The sequence below is a fragment of the Haliotis rufescens genome, unplaced genomic scaffold (genome assembly GCF_023055435.1).
Source record: "Haliotis rufescens isolate VD_foot unplaced genomic scaffold, xgHalRufe1.0.p SCAF_4, whole genome shotgun sequence".
In the NCBI taxonomy this organism is placed as follows: Eukaryota; Metazoa; Mollusca; class Gastropoda; order Lepetellida; family Haliotidae; genus Haliotis; species Haliotis rufescens.
The window spans coordinates 34,157,568-34,175,242 of NW_025964112.1; the positions used below are offsets into that span (position 1 = coordinate 34,157,568).

Below are 17,675 nucleotides of genomic sequence, written 5' to 3' on the forward strand. Positions count from 1 at the left end.
AAAGATTACAATGTGTATTTTCTCGCAAACTAAGTCGGAAATAACAATCAGCTGTTTCCAAAAAATGTTTACCAACTTAACGGTGATAAGGTTAAACAAAATACCTGATGATATAAATTCAAAGAATTTTGATGCAATGATTAAATGAATTGTATCTTAACTATTATTTTATCAGAAATTATATATTCCAATAATGATTATTTTTGTTGCACCTTTTACTTTATACAATTAAAATAATAATAACCATAAGCGTAGCATTTACGAGTCACCGTTGAGGCCTCCCATTATTCTTGCCACAGAAAACGAATGACAACAAAATGCAAATATCATAATTATAACTGACAAAAGTTACATCTATAATTTCAAATAAATACCTTGTTCAAGTAATATATCTGGCAATATCCACATAAAGAAGCAATATCCTATAGATCTAACAAAAAACGGTACAAAAAGACTTGTTCGATGTCACGTGTCCTTTTAACAATCTAATATTTTAAATATATATCGCGTTTCAGGATATTATTACCCGTGTCCGTCTCACAACTGATGATATTAGTTTGTTTCAGGTGATTCACAGAGATGTCACGTCACATTGGTCAGCTGAGAGCACAGGTAACAATGAGCAATCAACGTTTTATTGGCTAATCCTAGACACTTCAAGCCCAGGTATGGGTGTATTCCATCTGCTTTAGTAAACCTACATATATAAAGACTTACTTTTGACAAATCCACTATGCAAGATTACAGTAATTAATCAATCGACGTGTCATCGGTTAATCCTTTAATCAATGTTTTTTGCAACTCAACTGACAACTCTCTTGTTGCGCTGTCATTGCATATTACATAACATGTAATACATTCACCACATCAGACATGGGTTAATAACCCAATCTAAGATTAAATAATAACCCCAGATAGGAGAAATGCCATATGCGAACCACTGATTGATATATGTCCTTGATACCCTCAGAAGCAGGGGTTAACGTTATTGAGTTACTTTGCAGAGTCTTTGTCAGGTAATCCGAGAAGTTCGAGCACTAATTATATTTGTGATAAAGTCATCAACTGAGTATCAAGTGAATGATGACAAATACAGAGGTGTAGGGTTTATGCCATGAAACATAACAAGAAGGGGGTAGTAATTGTTGTATTATATGCAATTTCCATGAAAAAATAAGGCTCGTTGCTGTTTTGTGTAGATAAACTGAACTTCATTGTAGCAAAACAAATATGTACATGTATTTGCCGTATACCAAACTACATAGTTGTGCATACGCATGTACTAACGCAGACGAATTTGCATGGTCAAAGGTTTTATAGCATTCCCCTCACTGTCAGGGGGGTCCTCCCTCGCTGGTCCAAAGCCCATTTGGTTGGAATACTGGTGCTAGTTGGCATCTGGTGATTACACAGGGTAATTAAAACTGTGCAGGCTAGTAAACTATCAGTTTGAATGATGTTACCTTTTCAGGTCACTGTCAGCCACTCATAATTTCATGGTGCAAAACTTTCCAGATTTACAGTATATTCTCATCACGGATCACGTACCTATTTCCACCTCACAGAGTTCTCCCCTATAGCCTGGAGCACAGTCACAATGGTATCCCTGTCCTGATAACAGGCATGTGGCATTATTTCTACAAATATTGTCTTTACACAAATCTGGGGGCACGTCACATTTTTCCCCAGTGTAACCTCCTCTGCAAACACATTTGAAACCTTTGCGGGTTGGAATGCAGATATTGTCTCCACATGGATCAGAAGCACAAACATCAGGCTCTGTTGAAAAAGAATATTTGTTCAGTTAATACAACACAGAGTTCCAGAGGTACAGAAGCTCACCTTTATTTGGAAAGATATAACTGAGAGGTTAGAATATGATAAACTGATGTTTTGCTTCTTTTTCATTTAGTGTAATAAACTGTTAATTTACTTTTCAATAATAGTGATGGGAAATGTTGTAGGACCTATGATAAAATATATATAATGGACATTCATTGATAGCACAATGGGGAAGTGTTAGCTGTATGAATAGAACAGAAACATACACCTTGTTGTGTTGAAAATACCCAATTTTGTCTGGGGTTATTTTTCATATTTTTACATTATCTGAAATTATGGGGGTATAAACATAATGTAGAAGCATATGAAAACAATTATTATTCACAACAATGAATTGAGGCATAACTTGTATCCCATGTATACACAGAATATTACTAAAAAAACTGTCTCCAAATTGTATTTCTAAATTCTATTCTTAAAGTATTTTGCTCTTGTAGAGTCACTTGATTAAAGAAACAACTGACATGGATACTGCCTTAATAAAGGCACAACTTGTATAATCTAACATGGACATCTATAATATTATTTAATCAACGCCATCGGCTGTCGATGTGACCCAGTGTCTCTTACTGTGTATTTTAGTTGTTGGAATGTTCGGAATTAATTATGATACAAAATAATACTGAACCAAACTTGCTGTCATCAATGATATTCAAATATTTCTGACAAATACTTCTCATATATTGATAACATTTCAATATGCAAATAAAGGAATCCTTATCGTTGATTGAGACAGGTAACTCCAATGGAAAATATTTTTCAAAATTTAAAAAAACAAACAAAGTTGTGTATAAAAATGTCTGCTCAAAATGCAATGATTTAGTCAAAACTGTGATTTGGTTCCAATGTTTCTACACTTAGATAAAAAGTGCAAAAATAGTACAATTGGACTGTATCCTATCTGGATACTGGTATATATACTGATGGAAACAAATAAGGGAACAGTGAAAAATATAGGGAAATAGACTTTACTGTCAATATCAAATGTGGAGATGTCTTCGTGTGCATTGCTTCCAACTCATATTTGGTAGACAAGGGTGGGAACCCATGATAGCGCATCATTTTACTGTGTCTAAAACTAAGTGTTCCCTTAATCATTACCATCAGTATATATATTAAACTGTGTGAAATGTCAACAAAGACTGCCACTTCATTTTGATCAACTGTTTCCAAAGGATAAACTTTCACTTTTACCTAATAATGATGGCAAACATCCACCTGTTGTTTCCAAATAATAACCTTTTAAGAAAAAATAACCATACACATGGCATATTTATTTATTCTGCGGAAATGAGCAACTTATTTTTGCAATTCGGCCTGCGGTAACAAGTTGCATGCAAATCATGATTCAACAAATTTGAATCTTCTTATACATAACATTCATACAAAAAAGGGTTTCTCAGCCATGTATTTCTTGAAGAGGAAATGTTATGACTTTTGATAAAAAACTGTTTTTCACAAACAATAGAATTCGTCGTATCCTGCAAAAGGCTTGCAACCAACTCTCTGACTTATCCCAATGTTTGCTAAAACTCTAAATTCAAGATTAAAGGGTCTTAATGAGAAACAAAACTTCTGTATTTATTTGTGCTAGGGAATTCACAAGGTTTTTCCCATGAATGTGGAAGTAGTCTGTCAGTGTTTTCATTATGTAAAGAATACAGTCTCATGAAAAATGTATGAACGTCAAAAAGTGTCATTCACACACTTATGAACTTCAGTTTCACGGTCATGTGACCGACCTCTCGTCTAATGGAAATGCTGTATATCGCACAAAATTTACATTTATAAAACTTATAACAGTTTGTACAAACTTTTTTTATCATAAGGAGAAAAATACATTTCAAATTTCAGTTTCATCCGTTTTATCAGTTTATCAGTTTCAGAGAAGATGTTTACACAGCGCAAAATGCACTCTGAAATAATTTAAAGGTTATGCAAATCAGTTTTCACACTATCCAAAATCCCTAAACATCTTAAAACATACTACAAAACTATAAATGAATTGGTTTTGAACCTCTTCAACAAATTTGTGGGAGAAACATGGCAAGTTTGAGCTTTATTGTGACGTTGAGGCCAGATGACAGACAACAAGCAGGTCATGACATAGGACTTTCTGTCATCTGTGCTTAAAAGTTATCAAAAAGGCTCATCAAGTAGTACAATTGGACAATTCTAGCAGTTGAACGAAAGACAACTGTATATGTGGATACTCACTGAGACAGGTACTTGGAACAACTTTATACACTCTGTCAAGCGCATGCATGTTGATCTGTTCAGAAGAAAAGATGGTGTCATTGCGACGAGAGTCGCAGGAAGTAGTGAGACTCCTGATGACATCAGCCTTATCCAGAGACCAGAAATTGAGATCTCGCATGTACATGTCTAAAAAGAAAGCATCGATAATTAATAAACTGTTCATTGTTGGTCATATTTGATAGTTAATCCCACTTTTTCTATGAGGATAACAAAAATCAACAACATAAGGCAATGTCTATTTTAAAAATTGATCCACTCACCCTCATAATGAATAGTACCCCACCCCCTAAAGAAATACATTACAGTCAAATGCAAATTAAAGTATTCACCTATTGTTTTCTAGTCAATACTGATCATGTGATAAGTCAGTATTCGAGGTCAGTGTCAGTAACATGATTTCGTGGTCTACATTGAAATGTATTGTTATACCTATATGAAGAATCTTGCAATTCCATTGGTTAATCCATACCATATGACGAAATAATACATTTCAATGAAGCCCCCAAAATGTAACTGACACTGACCTCGAATATTGATTCGGCCGTCTGATTTCCTCGGGTCCTTGTTTTCGCATATTGACCTCATCAAGAGTAATTATTTCTATATTATTTCGTCATGTGGTATGGATTAACCAATGGAATTGCAAGATTCTTAATAGAGGTATAACAATCTTACATGTTTACCTGGCTATTTAGAGGGCAAGAATTTCATTCTTATCATGACTGCAATGACTCACTAAAGAGGTACATGTGCATGAATATCACAGGTTGAATAAAAACAACAAAACCATTTTAAATTCACAAGAAATCTCTGCTAAAAGCAGATTCCATTATGTTTATAAATCACTATCAAATTGTGATGGTACCAGTTGTTCCTGAAAAGATGCCAAAACCCGTGCTTCCCAACACAAACACATGCAAAGGCAAGTCAATTGATCATCTTAAAAAAGCGGGAACATATGCTTTGCATCTCACATCATTTTTTGTCACTGATGTATCAAATTTGGAAATGTGATCCGCAAGTTTTTGAAAGCTGTTGTAACCTTTATCAAAAAACTTCTGAGCAAGAGTTGAATGATACTTTTTGAAATCTTGGTAGAAAGGGCATGCTTGATTATTCCTCAAAAGCTGTGAAATGCAAACAACTAATTGCCCTATATAAAGGGAAAACAATCGGAATCTTTACGCATAGATCCATCAGTGGAAGGGAATTGCGTATTTGACCGTTTTTTAATTATATCAGATCATTGATATACCTGAAGCTTAGCTTCTCGGGAAAATGGCCTTGGTCTTTGCCAATCCAAGCAGAAATTCAGATTCAAATGCATAAAGAAACAGATCAGCAAGATCCCTGAGGATGCCTACTTCATGCCTAAATGTCTTACCCACAATTTTACATAGATATAATCGTTGAGGAAGTCCGGCATTTCACATATTGTTTTCTCAGTAAACTGCAGATGACATTTTCTATTATTATTGACAAATTGCCCTGAACCCCTGAATATAGATATGTCACTATATCTGTGGTCACCAGGCTCAGTAACAAATGCACCATGGATCAAAGAATGAAGCTTGTCATGTGGCGTTGTGGTACATAAAGTTAAAAAAATCAAATGTTTTGACAGAATTGAACTTGGTTCTTGTCTGAGACTGCAAAAAATCAAGCAAATCTTTTGCGTTTGGATAATTGACATAGTATTAATTCAACTTGTCTCAAATACTTTCCGTGAACATAAAGAAAGCCCCTCCTTGGTTGTATTAAAGGTTATGGTTAGTCATGCCAAATATCACAAGACACAGCAAATATTGACATCTGTTGTAGGACGCACCACATACTTTATGCACATGACATTTTTCATAATGATAGGAATTTAATAACATCACAGACGTAAACACAATGCATTTCCAATATAGCTGCTAATATTACTGAATGTGATATCATTCCCTGATTTATAATAATTAATTTAATAATAATCTTAACATTGTAATATTACAAAATAGCAACGAAAGTCTATTTGTCTACTTTGTTTCCTGCTCTGTCATTTTAACTTTTTCAATTCCGACTGATATTCAAAAGTCTACTGACTATTCTCAGACAAAACAATTTTAAAGTCAATAGTAACAGCCTCGTGTTTTCAGAGGCAACTTGGAAAAAGTAACACTTACGAAGGACAGACAATGCTCACCATGACATAAGCTAACTTGAACTTTAAGGTACTACAGATACAAAAGCTTACTTTTATTCATTGATATCACACAATAGTAATATTTGTTGATAATTCAAAGAATACTACCTCTGTTACATCAACGTCATAAATCCTGTATTTTTGCTTTCATCCCACAATATAAATCTTATAAATATAAATTTTCAAGAGAAGTCCTCAACTATCCATAATTAGTTGTGCTACTAATACTCTGTCCCTTTTGTAGAAATGACGTATTCAAATACCTTATTTTAACAAAACTAAATCATCTCATTTTTTCAACACCTGATATCATAAACAATTGAACCCTTTGTACAAGTCAAATGGAAAGCGACTCACATGCATGATCCCTGATAGCTATTGACATAACTGATGTTGTTGGCGAAGGACACCTGGGTGCACTTTTATGATGGCTTTCTGCCACAGCCTTCCCTCTGACATACACAGTGATTCGCTGTCTGGACCATACCACAGCAACATGAGTCCAGGTGTCGTCCATGATGTCCTCCACAATTAGTTCATATCTGGATGATGACAATAACATAGAACATAAGAAAAGTACTAGTCATATAAGGAGAGTGAAGTCAAGTCTTTGGGGGTTTTGAATTTCATTTACTGATCAACTAGTACCTTGGGCTCTGAAAGACCATCTTTCAGGCCATGTAATAATGGCTCATGATGTCACAAAAGTACCAAGAATGGTACTGTAAATGTTTGTGCTTTCCACTTTTGAATTTAAGGAAGGCGAATATAATTCATATCTTTCTTTCCGTTTTCAACATTTATTTAGTGAAGACAAGTCTTTGGGGGTTTTGAATTTCATTTACTGATCAACTAGTACCTTGGGCTCTGAAAGACCATCTTTCAGGCCATGTAATAATGGCTCACGATATCACAAAAGTACCAAGAATGGTACTGTAAATGTTGGTGCTTTCCACTTTTGAATTTAAGGAAGGCAATTTATATCTTTCTTTCCGTTTTCAACATTTATTTATGAAAATTGATTAATGATGAAAATCATACTAGTTGAATCTATGAACAATGGCAAAATCATCAGCATGCTCTGTTCCATCTGAAATTCAAACCACAAAACAATACATGTACTGGGATAAAGTGCAGAAGTCCCAAGATGTATGGATTAAACTAGCAGTACAGCCGAAGGGCCTGAAAGATTTCAGAAGAAAAGTCTGACTATCTATCTATTTTGCTGATAATGAAGATCGTGATGACTGTAAAAGAACCAAGGAACATTGTTCAGTGAGCTTTGTGAGCCACAAATTCAGAGTTATCACTAAAACTGGAAGAAAAAATATTTAGTTGTCTTTGTTGAAGCTATGCTATGATTCGACAGAATGTATCTAAATGGCTAAAACATTATCTTAATAACAAGTTATGGATAACTCTGATATTATCATAAAAGAAGGGACAAACAGGGCTTCAAAAGGACAAAATGCTTTTCATGCTAGAGATCACGAATATCACGCCCCATCTTGTGAAAATAAAGACAAACGGGTAAAACGTAAAATGAAGGTGCTGTTGGAGAAAGATGATCTTGAAATCAGTGAAGCTGAAAGTGACTATCTAAGACTCTAAAACTGAATACAGTTCTTTTATGGCCTCCCCAAGATACATAAGAGCAGAACAATTCATGCAGACATTAAAGGATGATGTCGTTGTTTCTATTAACAACCTTCTTGACCTTAAGGTCTGACCCATAGTTGCCGGATCGAGTCAAACTCCTCCCCGAGAGCAGAAGGTAGGTGGTTCGATCCCCGGACATTTTATAAAGACTGTACTTGTACTTACCCTGCCTGGTGCCTGGCATTAAGGGGATAAAAAAAAGGACTAGTCTACTCAGAGTAAGTATACTGTATACTGTGGGGTATTTATGTTAAACTGCGGTATGGTATATCTGTGGGCTAGCACTATAAAATCGGCATCAGCCCGGCTTGTACAAGCAGCCAGACACACAAAATCACGTCGCTGTATAAGTGCAACAATCTTGGACGCAATGTTAAACACATTTTCACCTCACCTCACCTCACCTCACCTATATTGCATTGGAAAAGTATCAGCCGATGGATTAGTACTCCACTCAACCATGACCTATGGGATTATAAGCTGTATGACAAGTGGTGAGTCTGACAAATGGGGAGACACCATTAATGTCACATCTCCCATCTTTCTTCAGTTTTGTCAGTAAACTGTAATAGTATTTTGCTTTATTATAACTTCTTCTTTTGCAATGCATAGAAAAGCTTTATGAGGAATTAAACAGTGTCAATCCAATCTCATTAAAATCAGATCTTCGTTCTCGCTACCGCTAAACAAAGTCCGAGGACATTCCATTACGGGTCACATCAAACCGATCTTTCCAAACTTTGACCGACCAATGGAATGACTGACAACAAGTCAACATTAGCCAACCAGAAAGCAGCTTTCTCGTGCTTTACGGCACTAGTTTCAAACTGCTGACTACGCTTTGAAACATATTTCGACAAATTCTCATTTAAACATTTGAAACTGAACAAAAGAACATTCTGGAATGGCGAAATGATGTCCTAGATAATGTGGATATAGTCATAAAGCCCGTAACTGTTGTTCGGAAACCCTGTGTTAAAGTTTTCAAAGTTACATGATTAAAAAACAAAGTCCAACTGTCACTATTATAATCTAGTAAGCGACGCTCTGATAAGTCGGATGAAAGGTAATTTTGACATGACCCGTAATGCAATGTTCCCAGATCTTTGTTCAGTGGTAGCAAGAACTAAGATATGATTTTAATTAGTTTGGTGTCTTACACACTGGTATTTTCATGCTGAGTAGGTGAATGAGAAAAAGACCCAAAACAACTAAATTAGCTTTGGTTGAGGACACAAGTTGTATGATGAAATTGGATACAAACCATAGACACTAAAAGAATGTACCTGTTTCTCAGGATCACTTTGATGCCTGAAGAGATGGACACTTCAATCCCAGTTTTTGTTATAGGACTGTAGATCTGGAATTTTATACCACCATAGTCTGGGTCTTCAACTTTAATCCACAGAGCAATTGTAAAGTCACAAATGGAGGATGGAACGCTGCCTTCTACTGGAATTGTAACAGGTCCTTGAAACAGGATATCATAGGCTGAAAAGATATATTTTATACATAAGCGGAGTAACAATTAAGACAATATTTAAATTAGAAGATTCAGATCTAACAATGGTGTCAATATATAGGTGATATCTTCACTTCATTGACTTACCAATTTAAAAAACCTAAAACCACAAGGTCATGTAGCTACCTTGAAGTTTTATCAACAGTAAAGTCATGCAAGGTCGAAGATGGAAAAGCAAAAGAAATAGCAGATGTCTCTTTTAAAGAGCCATCCTCACAGCATGTTCATTAAATTATACATAACTATGCTGAAGGCCGAATTACATGTATGAAGCATTTATGAGGAATTCTGTGAACAGATTTTACAGAAATAATTGCTAGGATCAGAAACGTTATATTTCAGCATCATCAGAGGTTTCAGAGGAAATTAAAAAAAACATCAGTTATTTGGTGATATTCCGCATGCCACATACTTACTGCATAAGGAATTTCATAATGATACTAACATTTTCCATAAAGCTGAAATTATGTGAGCACTTATTCCAGACACCAAAGCTGGTACCAACATTCACATTGTTAGGTAAAAGTATCTTGCCTCCAGCTAACATGATGAAGAGCCTTAAATTATTTCTGCTCTAATCACTTTTCATTCCATTCTAATGATATCATTTCTGGTTGGGAAAAGACATACCCTATGCAGCACAATTCTATAACAGAAAGTCAACCTCAAGAAAAACATTATACACGCTTGGTTTGAATGATATCTCTTCCCGTTAGGCTAAATGTCATTTTCTTACATGCTGATTCCCAATTGAAACACAGGATAACCCAGAAATTGGTACCTACAGATTTTTTCCTATTTCATAGTAGGCGGTGTTACACTTTATCGCTTAATAATGTTTGTAACGTCCACTCAATGCTCCCACTCCCTAGACCTTAAACCAACTATAATCTTTGTTCTTATATGTGACTCCCTGAGGGAAATGACCCTGCAGCAATACTGAAGTGACAATCTACATGAAAAACATTTCTTCAGACAGTGTTTTATGAAAACTAATTCAGAAACCAACCTAAAAGACAAAAACATTGCAATGACAGAGAATTGTACAAAGCAGTGTGTCCCAAATAATAATACAATGATTGCATATGTTGATCCTGTTAAGTATATCTCACCAATGCAGAGTGATGATGAAGAAGCACCTTCATCCAATGTTGTTTTGCCAGGGGGACATATGAAACACTCCACCATATTATGGCGATCTTGATAGGTACCACGTGGGCACTGGGTACAAGGAACTACACCATCCTTAGAGTATGTGCCAGCCACGCACATATCTGAAACGATAGTACAAGTAAGGTAAAACATTCATACACATAGTAGGTGGACCAAATTTTGCAATCATTAATCCTGTTTCATCTCCTCGAGGCTAAGGAAGTTAGCTGACTCTAAATTTCCAGTTCGTGTACACATTTCTTTTGGACACACGTGTAGTTGTTGACTTTGATGCTCTGTTTGACCCCACTTTCTAGGAGATTATGATGTTTTGTCAAATCCGTCATTGTTTTGATCCACTGATCACCAACATGTAAAACATAAGACCTACATATTCATCAGATTTATTCAACCGTGGATACTCCCTTCCTTTTATATAAATTGCAAAGAACAATGAAGAATAAAGCATGGTATATTTCACAATAAAACATTGTCCTGTCATGATGTCATTTCTGGAGATTTGAACATGTGCTCGCAACTTGATGCCCATTGTAAACTGGATGACGCTAATTTTGATAGGGAAGGGTCCAGTGAATTGTTTCCCATAGATGAAGTTCTGCAGATAATTGACGTGAAAATTGTCTTTACCAAAATAACCTCTCTCTCTCTCTCTCTCCCCCCCCCCCCCCCCCCCCCCCCCCCCCACCTCCACCTCCCCCTCCCCCATCACGTAAATTAAATTGACTTGTCCCACATTGCCGAGGTTGGATTGAATTCAGAAGTCATCATGACGGGTAAATGTCTTTGAAGCTTACACATTTTATTGACATCCTTAGGTTTAATTTACAAAATGTTGATATCTCATGCAAGAAATTAACGACAAGTGGGAGTTGTTATTTTCTTAAATAAAACATATTTTGGGAATCCGAACATCTGTGTGTGTCTTATCACACCTACCTTTGCAAGATGATTTGTCTTGATTAGCGAGAGTTAAGGTGGTCTGTCCTTCTGGACACATTGAACATGTGACTTGACCCTGAAGTTCCTGATATTGTCCATAGGTGCATGCCATGCACTCGTCTCTGGTAGAATTGTAGTAGGACCCCTTTGGGCAAGGTACTGAATGAGAGAGTGGTTGTATTAATCTAAATGATAATGACCTACCACTGGTTAGACTCAGTCATCAGAAAAGAAAGCCATATAATGTCAATCTTGAAATTAACGCAAGCATGAATTAAATGTGAAAAATGTGGTCTTTGTTCGCATTGATTAAAACTTCGCAATTATGTCTCCAATATGACTATTGATATTGAGTCGCATTTTTGGCTAGGGATCAGCAGTTGTATTAATTTGGAGACGCATTAGGTCCAAGATTTACAGTATATATTACAAACAGGAGACCACATTTTTTCCAGTTGTGTCCCGGTTCGCTCACCAACTGAAACTGCACGGTCGTCAATCACTCAGGCCCCTGGGACTGACAAATATGAACTTGGAAATGGAGATGGCGAACTTATATCCACAAATTACAATTGCTGAGTGTCCGCCCAACTCTCAAGAGAACCAGCCCAGTTCTCAAAAGGGTCAGCCCAACCCAAATGAAGGGAATCCCTTCACTCTGGTCACCAGAAAAACTGCCAACTGACTTATAGTCAAGCCGCACTAAATGTCCCTGGACGTTTTCAGGACAGATTCACGTTCTCAGGGAATAAAAAAGGTTGTCCAGGACAAACACAGTCAACAATATTCTATACGAATATACAAAACTGTCGGACCACGGGCAACAGGTGGAACTGTGTTGGATCCCCTCTCACATAGATATTCATGGAAATGAAAAAGCAGACTCACTGGCGAAGCTAGCTCTAGACAAAGCGGATATACAGCCTATTCCCTTTAGTAAACTAGAGATAAAAAGCAAAATCAAAGCCACTATAGGAGAAAGATGGCAAGTCCAATGGGACTCAAGTAAGATCGGCAGATGGCTATACAAAATTCAACCCAAGATCCGACAAAAGCCAAAAGGAAAATTGAAATTGCCATCTCATGCCTCAGACTCGATCACAAAAAGCACTAAGACAAGGTTTGTTCATCTTGTAATCAGGCTGAAATAATGGCTCACGTGTTACTAGAATGCCAAGATCATACCCCAGCCCGGCTCGGTTAAAACAAGAATTGCAGTTAGATCTCCTAAAGCCAAGAGATTCAATAGCGAAGGCCAAACTAACTCTATTTCTGAGGGATGGACAGCTACTCGAACGTATCTAAACAGAGCACCAAGGATAAAAATGAAATTATATCAATATAAGAAAATATAAATCATATCAATACAAAAACCGAAATCATGCGAATACCAAACTCAGCCAACAAACACACAGGAGTCCCGAAGAGGGACAGGTCAGCCGTAATTGCTTCGGCATAAGGCGACCTCTTAAACACTTGCAACAACAATAACATATATTTTTACTATCTCCAGCGATGACCCATCATGACAGATTGAACAAATCTGAAACTGTGCCATTTGGAACATTGATGGACTCTAACTTGAAAAGCAGCAACAACTTGATTTTTGTTTTCAAAACTTTATGTCATTGCATAAGACCTTTAAGGTATGAAAATCTAAACATAATCTGGAAAAATACTGAGTAAAAATGTTGGGCATTGTTTCCGACAATCAAATTCACTCTGCTATGGCAATGTAGCTCACCTTGATACGAAAATAACCTTTAAAATGTCAACAAGTAGAGCCAAAATGCAAAACAAGGTCCAAATTTAAAATATTGCAAAAATAGAATGTGTTGAGCCTCACTCACAAGAAGGATGACTGACAATGTGCCATGACATGAGCTCACTTGAACTTGACTTAATTGTCCTTATGGCCCCAATAGATGCCTGTCAAGGTACAGTAATGCAAATCTGATTGAATCAAAACTTTTCTCAGTCATGACTAGAAACTAGTTGGGAAAAGCAAGATCAAACTCTCATCATGTGGGTGGTCAGTTAGGCTCAGTTAGTTCAAATTCATGTAGTTTTGGCCAGAGCTGTCAACACCCATTGACTAGTGATAGGACAATTGCGATAGTGTGATGTTACCAGAAACGTTTAGTGGTAACAGAGTGGAGGAAAGGTGAAAAGTGAAAAGAAGGAGTTGAGGTTCAAGTTAAGGCATCAGAAATTTGAAAGCCTGGAAGATGCTTCCTGTAGGGAGTGGAGGGCCATTGAACTAGTCAATGGAAAAGAAAGGAAGTTGATATATGGGTCTGTTGGTCACCAAGTCATAGTGCTCAGGGGCCAGATGGATAGGCAGACAAGGAGAAGAAAGCATCTTTACATTCCGAGATCAACGACCTTAAAACCAAGTTGTCAGAACTCAGGACTTTGCAGGTTACGCCTGCACAATCAGAAAGAACTACTCAGTAGAGGTGCGAATATTGTAAACAAAGTGGACAGGGAGCAAACAAAAGAAGGAGGGTTGCTGGGTTTGTGGATGAATGGGACATATTTCTCTGGTATGTAAACAGAAAAGTCGGTCTCAATCACAGTGAACAGGATATTCCCAGATGTTTAGGGACTTAAAATAGGCTAAGTTTTCAGCTCAGGATCATGGATCATACAACAACAGGCTGTGTCTCCGACCAGTCGACTTACCGATCTGTCTGACCATGATCCATACTATCGCTCAAAATGCTGTGGATTCCAGGGGTCAGGGACATTTATAAATACAGAGTCAGTTATCCCAGACACGTCAGAAACATGAGGATTGTCTGTTGAGGAACAGCATGATCCATGTCTATCCATCTGCACCCAAATCTTCGGCTAACTGTTGAGCCAACCTCGACTACCCTCCACCCAAGCCTATGCCGTGGCTGCTTTGTATTTGTCATGCAAATAACAATCTCCAATGCACTAAACGGATGATTAAGTGATCTATTAAGCAGTCAACTTATATGACACATGGCTCTCTGCTTTTGCAACTACCCTCCATTGACGACAACTTTTATAGTCTAGTCAGGTTGTCTATGAATAGAATCAGTGTCTCTATGACAAAGTTCCAGGACTTTGAATCAGTAAATCATCTGACCATAAAAGATCTTACTTTTCTGTTTGATCCTGGAGAGCCCACTGAACATGAATGAAATCCTGCTCTTGAAATCTAACAAGGTAAGTTGACCTTTTGATCAAATGTTATTACTGGTTTTCGTACTGATATCTGGAGGTGATCTAGTATATTGGCTTTACGAAAGTAACGACAGATTAGACCACGTTAACACAGTATGTAACGTCAAAGCAACCTGAAGTGATGTCAATCGAACTGGAGGGAAATCACTTATAGAAATGGAAGTGACATCACAACCGGAAGTGATGTCATGGACCGGAAGTGACATCATGAAGATGCCAATCATCCCGGTATTTACAGTGAAAGTATCAAGGGATATATATACATAAATATAGACATGGGTTGCCAAAAGGAAAGCTGCCTAAACTAAGTAAAATACTCATATATCCCATCTTATGTGTTTTTTGAACCGCTAAGAAGTATTTCTGATTACTTGACCTAAAATAATCCCCAAACTCCCAATAAATTAAGTCTTACCTTTGAGAATATTTATTTCTGTTAAAATTTGGACCGTCAAATGACCATGTCTTGTCAATTTTAAAGTGATAATGCCTTGCTGAGCATTAATAAAATGATTGTCAATGTGATTGACAACTATAGTGAGCTCCTATTGAAATGTGTAAATATTGGTTCATTATTGTATATGTATGACAGGGGCAGTAATGAAGCCACAATATTGTAACAACCCCCAGCTGTTAATGAGAAAAGGTGGTATATGGAAGGGTGCCCATATTACCCAGGAATAAAAACTACGTTCTGTGACCTGATTGGTGTGGAGGGAGCATGGACTGCACAGCGGCAGTATATTGTATATCTCACTACAAATAAACAATGTGAGAACTTGACCATGGTGTTTTCCTTTGCTTTGAACAGATATAGACACAGATTCAGACGGCTCTTATGTTTAAATATATGACCAGCGTTACACAATCATATGTCAGACATATTCCCCAGGGATATGTAGGAAGTAGAGCAGGTATGATGTCTCTAATATCTGTAAAAAGCGCATTGTTTTTCAACTGTGGTAGCAGCAATGGCAGTCAAATATTAACTTACTCATTTTGAAGACTTCTGTGAGTGTGTATGAGGATTGATTAACAATTGCTACATGTACCATGATCTAACACATTTTGTAAGTACCGGTACTCACCACATGAATCTTTGTAGAAGAATCCAATTTTATGTCCTGGTTTACAAACAGGAATTACATCTCTCACTCGAACTTTTGAGGCCTTGATAAGCCGCCCACCAGCATGAAAACTTGATTTTGCTATTCTTACTGCAATGGACTTCAATCTTGAAGAATAGAGTCTCTTGTTTTCAGAAAAAGATTTTGACATCACTTGAGATCGGAGGACAATTTTAAAAGAAATGTAATTAGATGTTGTGGACACTGTTTTTCCTCGTCGTGATTTTATTCTCTGACTACGACGTCTACCGCCGCGTGTTGCACGTTTTCGGCGAAAGTCCAACAAGTCATCATCAACTTCATCCCCACATTTGATCTTGACATTGTCAATATGACAATATTTCTCCAAGCAAGCATTTATTGTTTTCATAGCATTCAGGAAGTTTATCCGGATTTCCTCCTTCATAACATCACATCTTCCAGTGAAGTAGTATATTTCATCCATACGATACCCTTCACTTTCTTCACGGTCTGAAATGTAACAATTTTGGATATGATTAAGTACTTAGCAAATAAATGACATTTAAATTATATTCAGCTTATAATTTTAAACACACTAGGCTGCTGTTTTGTGGACTTTAGGGCCAAGGTAAATCCTGCCATTTCTATGCATGAACCTGATGAGTGAAATCCATGCAGGAAAACTGAAACAAATCAGATATAGAGGCATGTGCTAGAGTGTAACAGAGTGGGTGTTTGTGGTATTCAAGAAATAAACGAGTGGGAGTTGTTTATCTCCCTGCAGTGTCTTATTGCACGATAAACAACGACAACAAGTCATTTATTTCTTATATGAGATATGATCATTTTGTACAGTCTCTTTAAGGATGTCAATAAATTGTAAAAGCTTTAAAACATTTTTCCGTTTTTTAATGATGACTCCCTTGATACATTTCAATTTCGGCAATGTTGGACAACTCCATTTAATTTACAAAGGAGGTAGGTTCGGTATTCTCACAATTTTCACATCGATTATCTACACCTTTTATGAGTTTTGGGTGCGATCGTTTGGTCATTGCGTTCATCTACACTGCCCAGCTACATCTACAGAGAACAACTCACCAGACACTCCCCTTTAAAAAATAATGTCGTCCAATTTACAACGTCATCAAGTTGCGAGCACATGTTCAATCCTCCAGCAATGATGTCATGATCGAGAAATGTTTTATCGTGAAATATAAGCTTCGTTCTTTAACTGTCTTTGCGATTTATTGCGTAGCTATCATATATACAACAGCAATGTGGCAAATTCAATGTTCACAGTAAAACAATATATAAGCCTATTGTATCTAAGTAGATCAATTATTTTATCCACTAACATCAAATTTCTTCATTTATGTGATCTTAATTATACAGAAGATTAAGTCTATAAGGACTGGTCCATTGCCACAATAGATAAATCTTGTATGTGTTGACTAGCCATCTCCACTCAACATGCGATATCATTCAAAGGACTGCCTAGTTTTGCAACCTAACAAATAATAGTTCAAACAAGATATATGTTAGCATGTTATCTAAATTTTTGCATACTAACTTAAAAAAAGTTACTTAATTAAGTAGAAAAAAGCAAGACAAAATTCGGAATTTTGGGATGTTTACGATAACATAATTGGATACAAATATGTTTCTGTTCTTTAAAAAAAAGGGCTTGTAATGAAACTCATCACCGATGTTTCTTGTATCCCAAAATGGACGTAGTCTATTTGTTAATGGTATTTTGTTCCATCTGCCTTTTTCAATTGAAAGTTGATGA

The 17,675-nt window shown here is 36.6% G+C and overlaps 1 protein-coding gene across 1 annotated transcript in view; it reads right to left on the reverse strand.

Annotated features, from left to right (window-relative positions):
* The window catches only part of LOC124149831, a 69,820-nt gene that overhangs the window by 23,223 nt on the left and 28,922 nt on the right, over positions 1 to 17,675 (reverse strand). The window contains exons 11-17 of the mRNA XM_048381958.1: positions 15,884 to 16,393; positions 11,577 to 11,738; positions 10,580 to 10,741; positions 9,232 to 9,436; positions 6,644 to 6,828; positions 4,060 to 4,227; positions 1,549 to 1,779 (exon numbers count right to left, since the gene is read on the reverse strand). Coding sequence (XP_048237915.1) covers positions 1,549 to 1,779; positions 4,060 to 4,227; positions 6,644 to 6,828; positions 9,232 to 9,436; positions 10,580 to 10,741; positions 11,577 to 11,738; positions 15,884 to 16,393 — 1,623 coding nt within the window. The remainder of the gene's footprint in view (positions 1 to 1,548; positions 1,780 to 4,059; positions 4,228 to 6,643; positions 6,829 to 9,231; positions 9,437 to 10,579; positions 10,742 to 11,576; positions 11,739 to 15,883; positions 16,394 to 17,675) is intronic.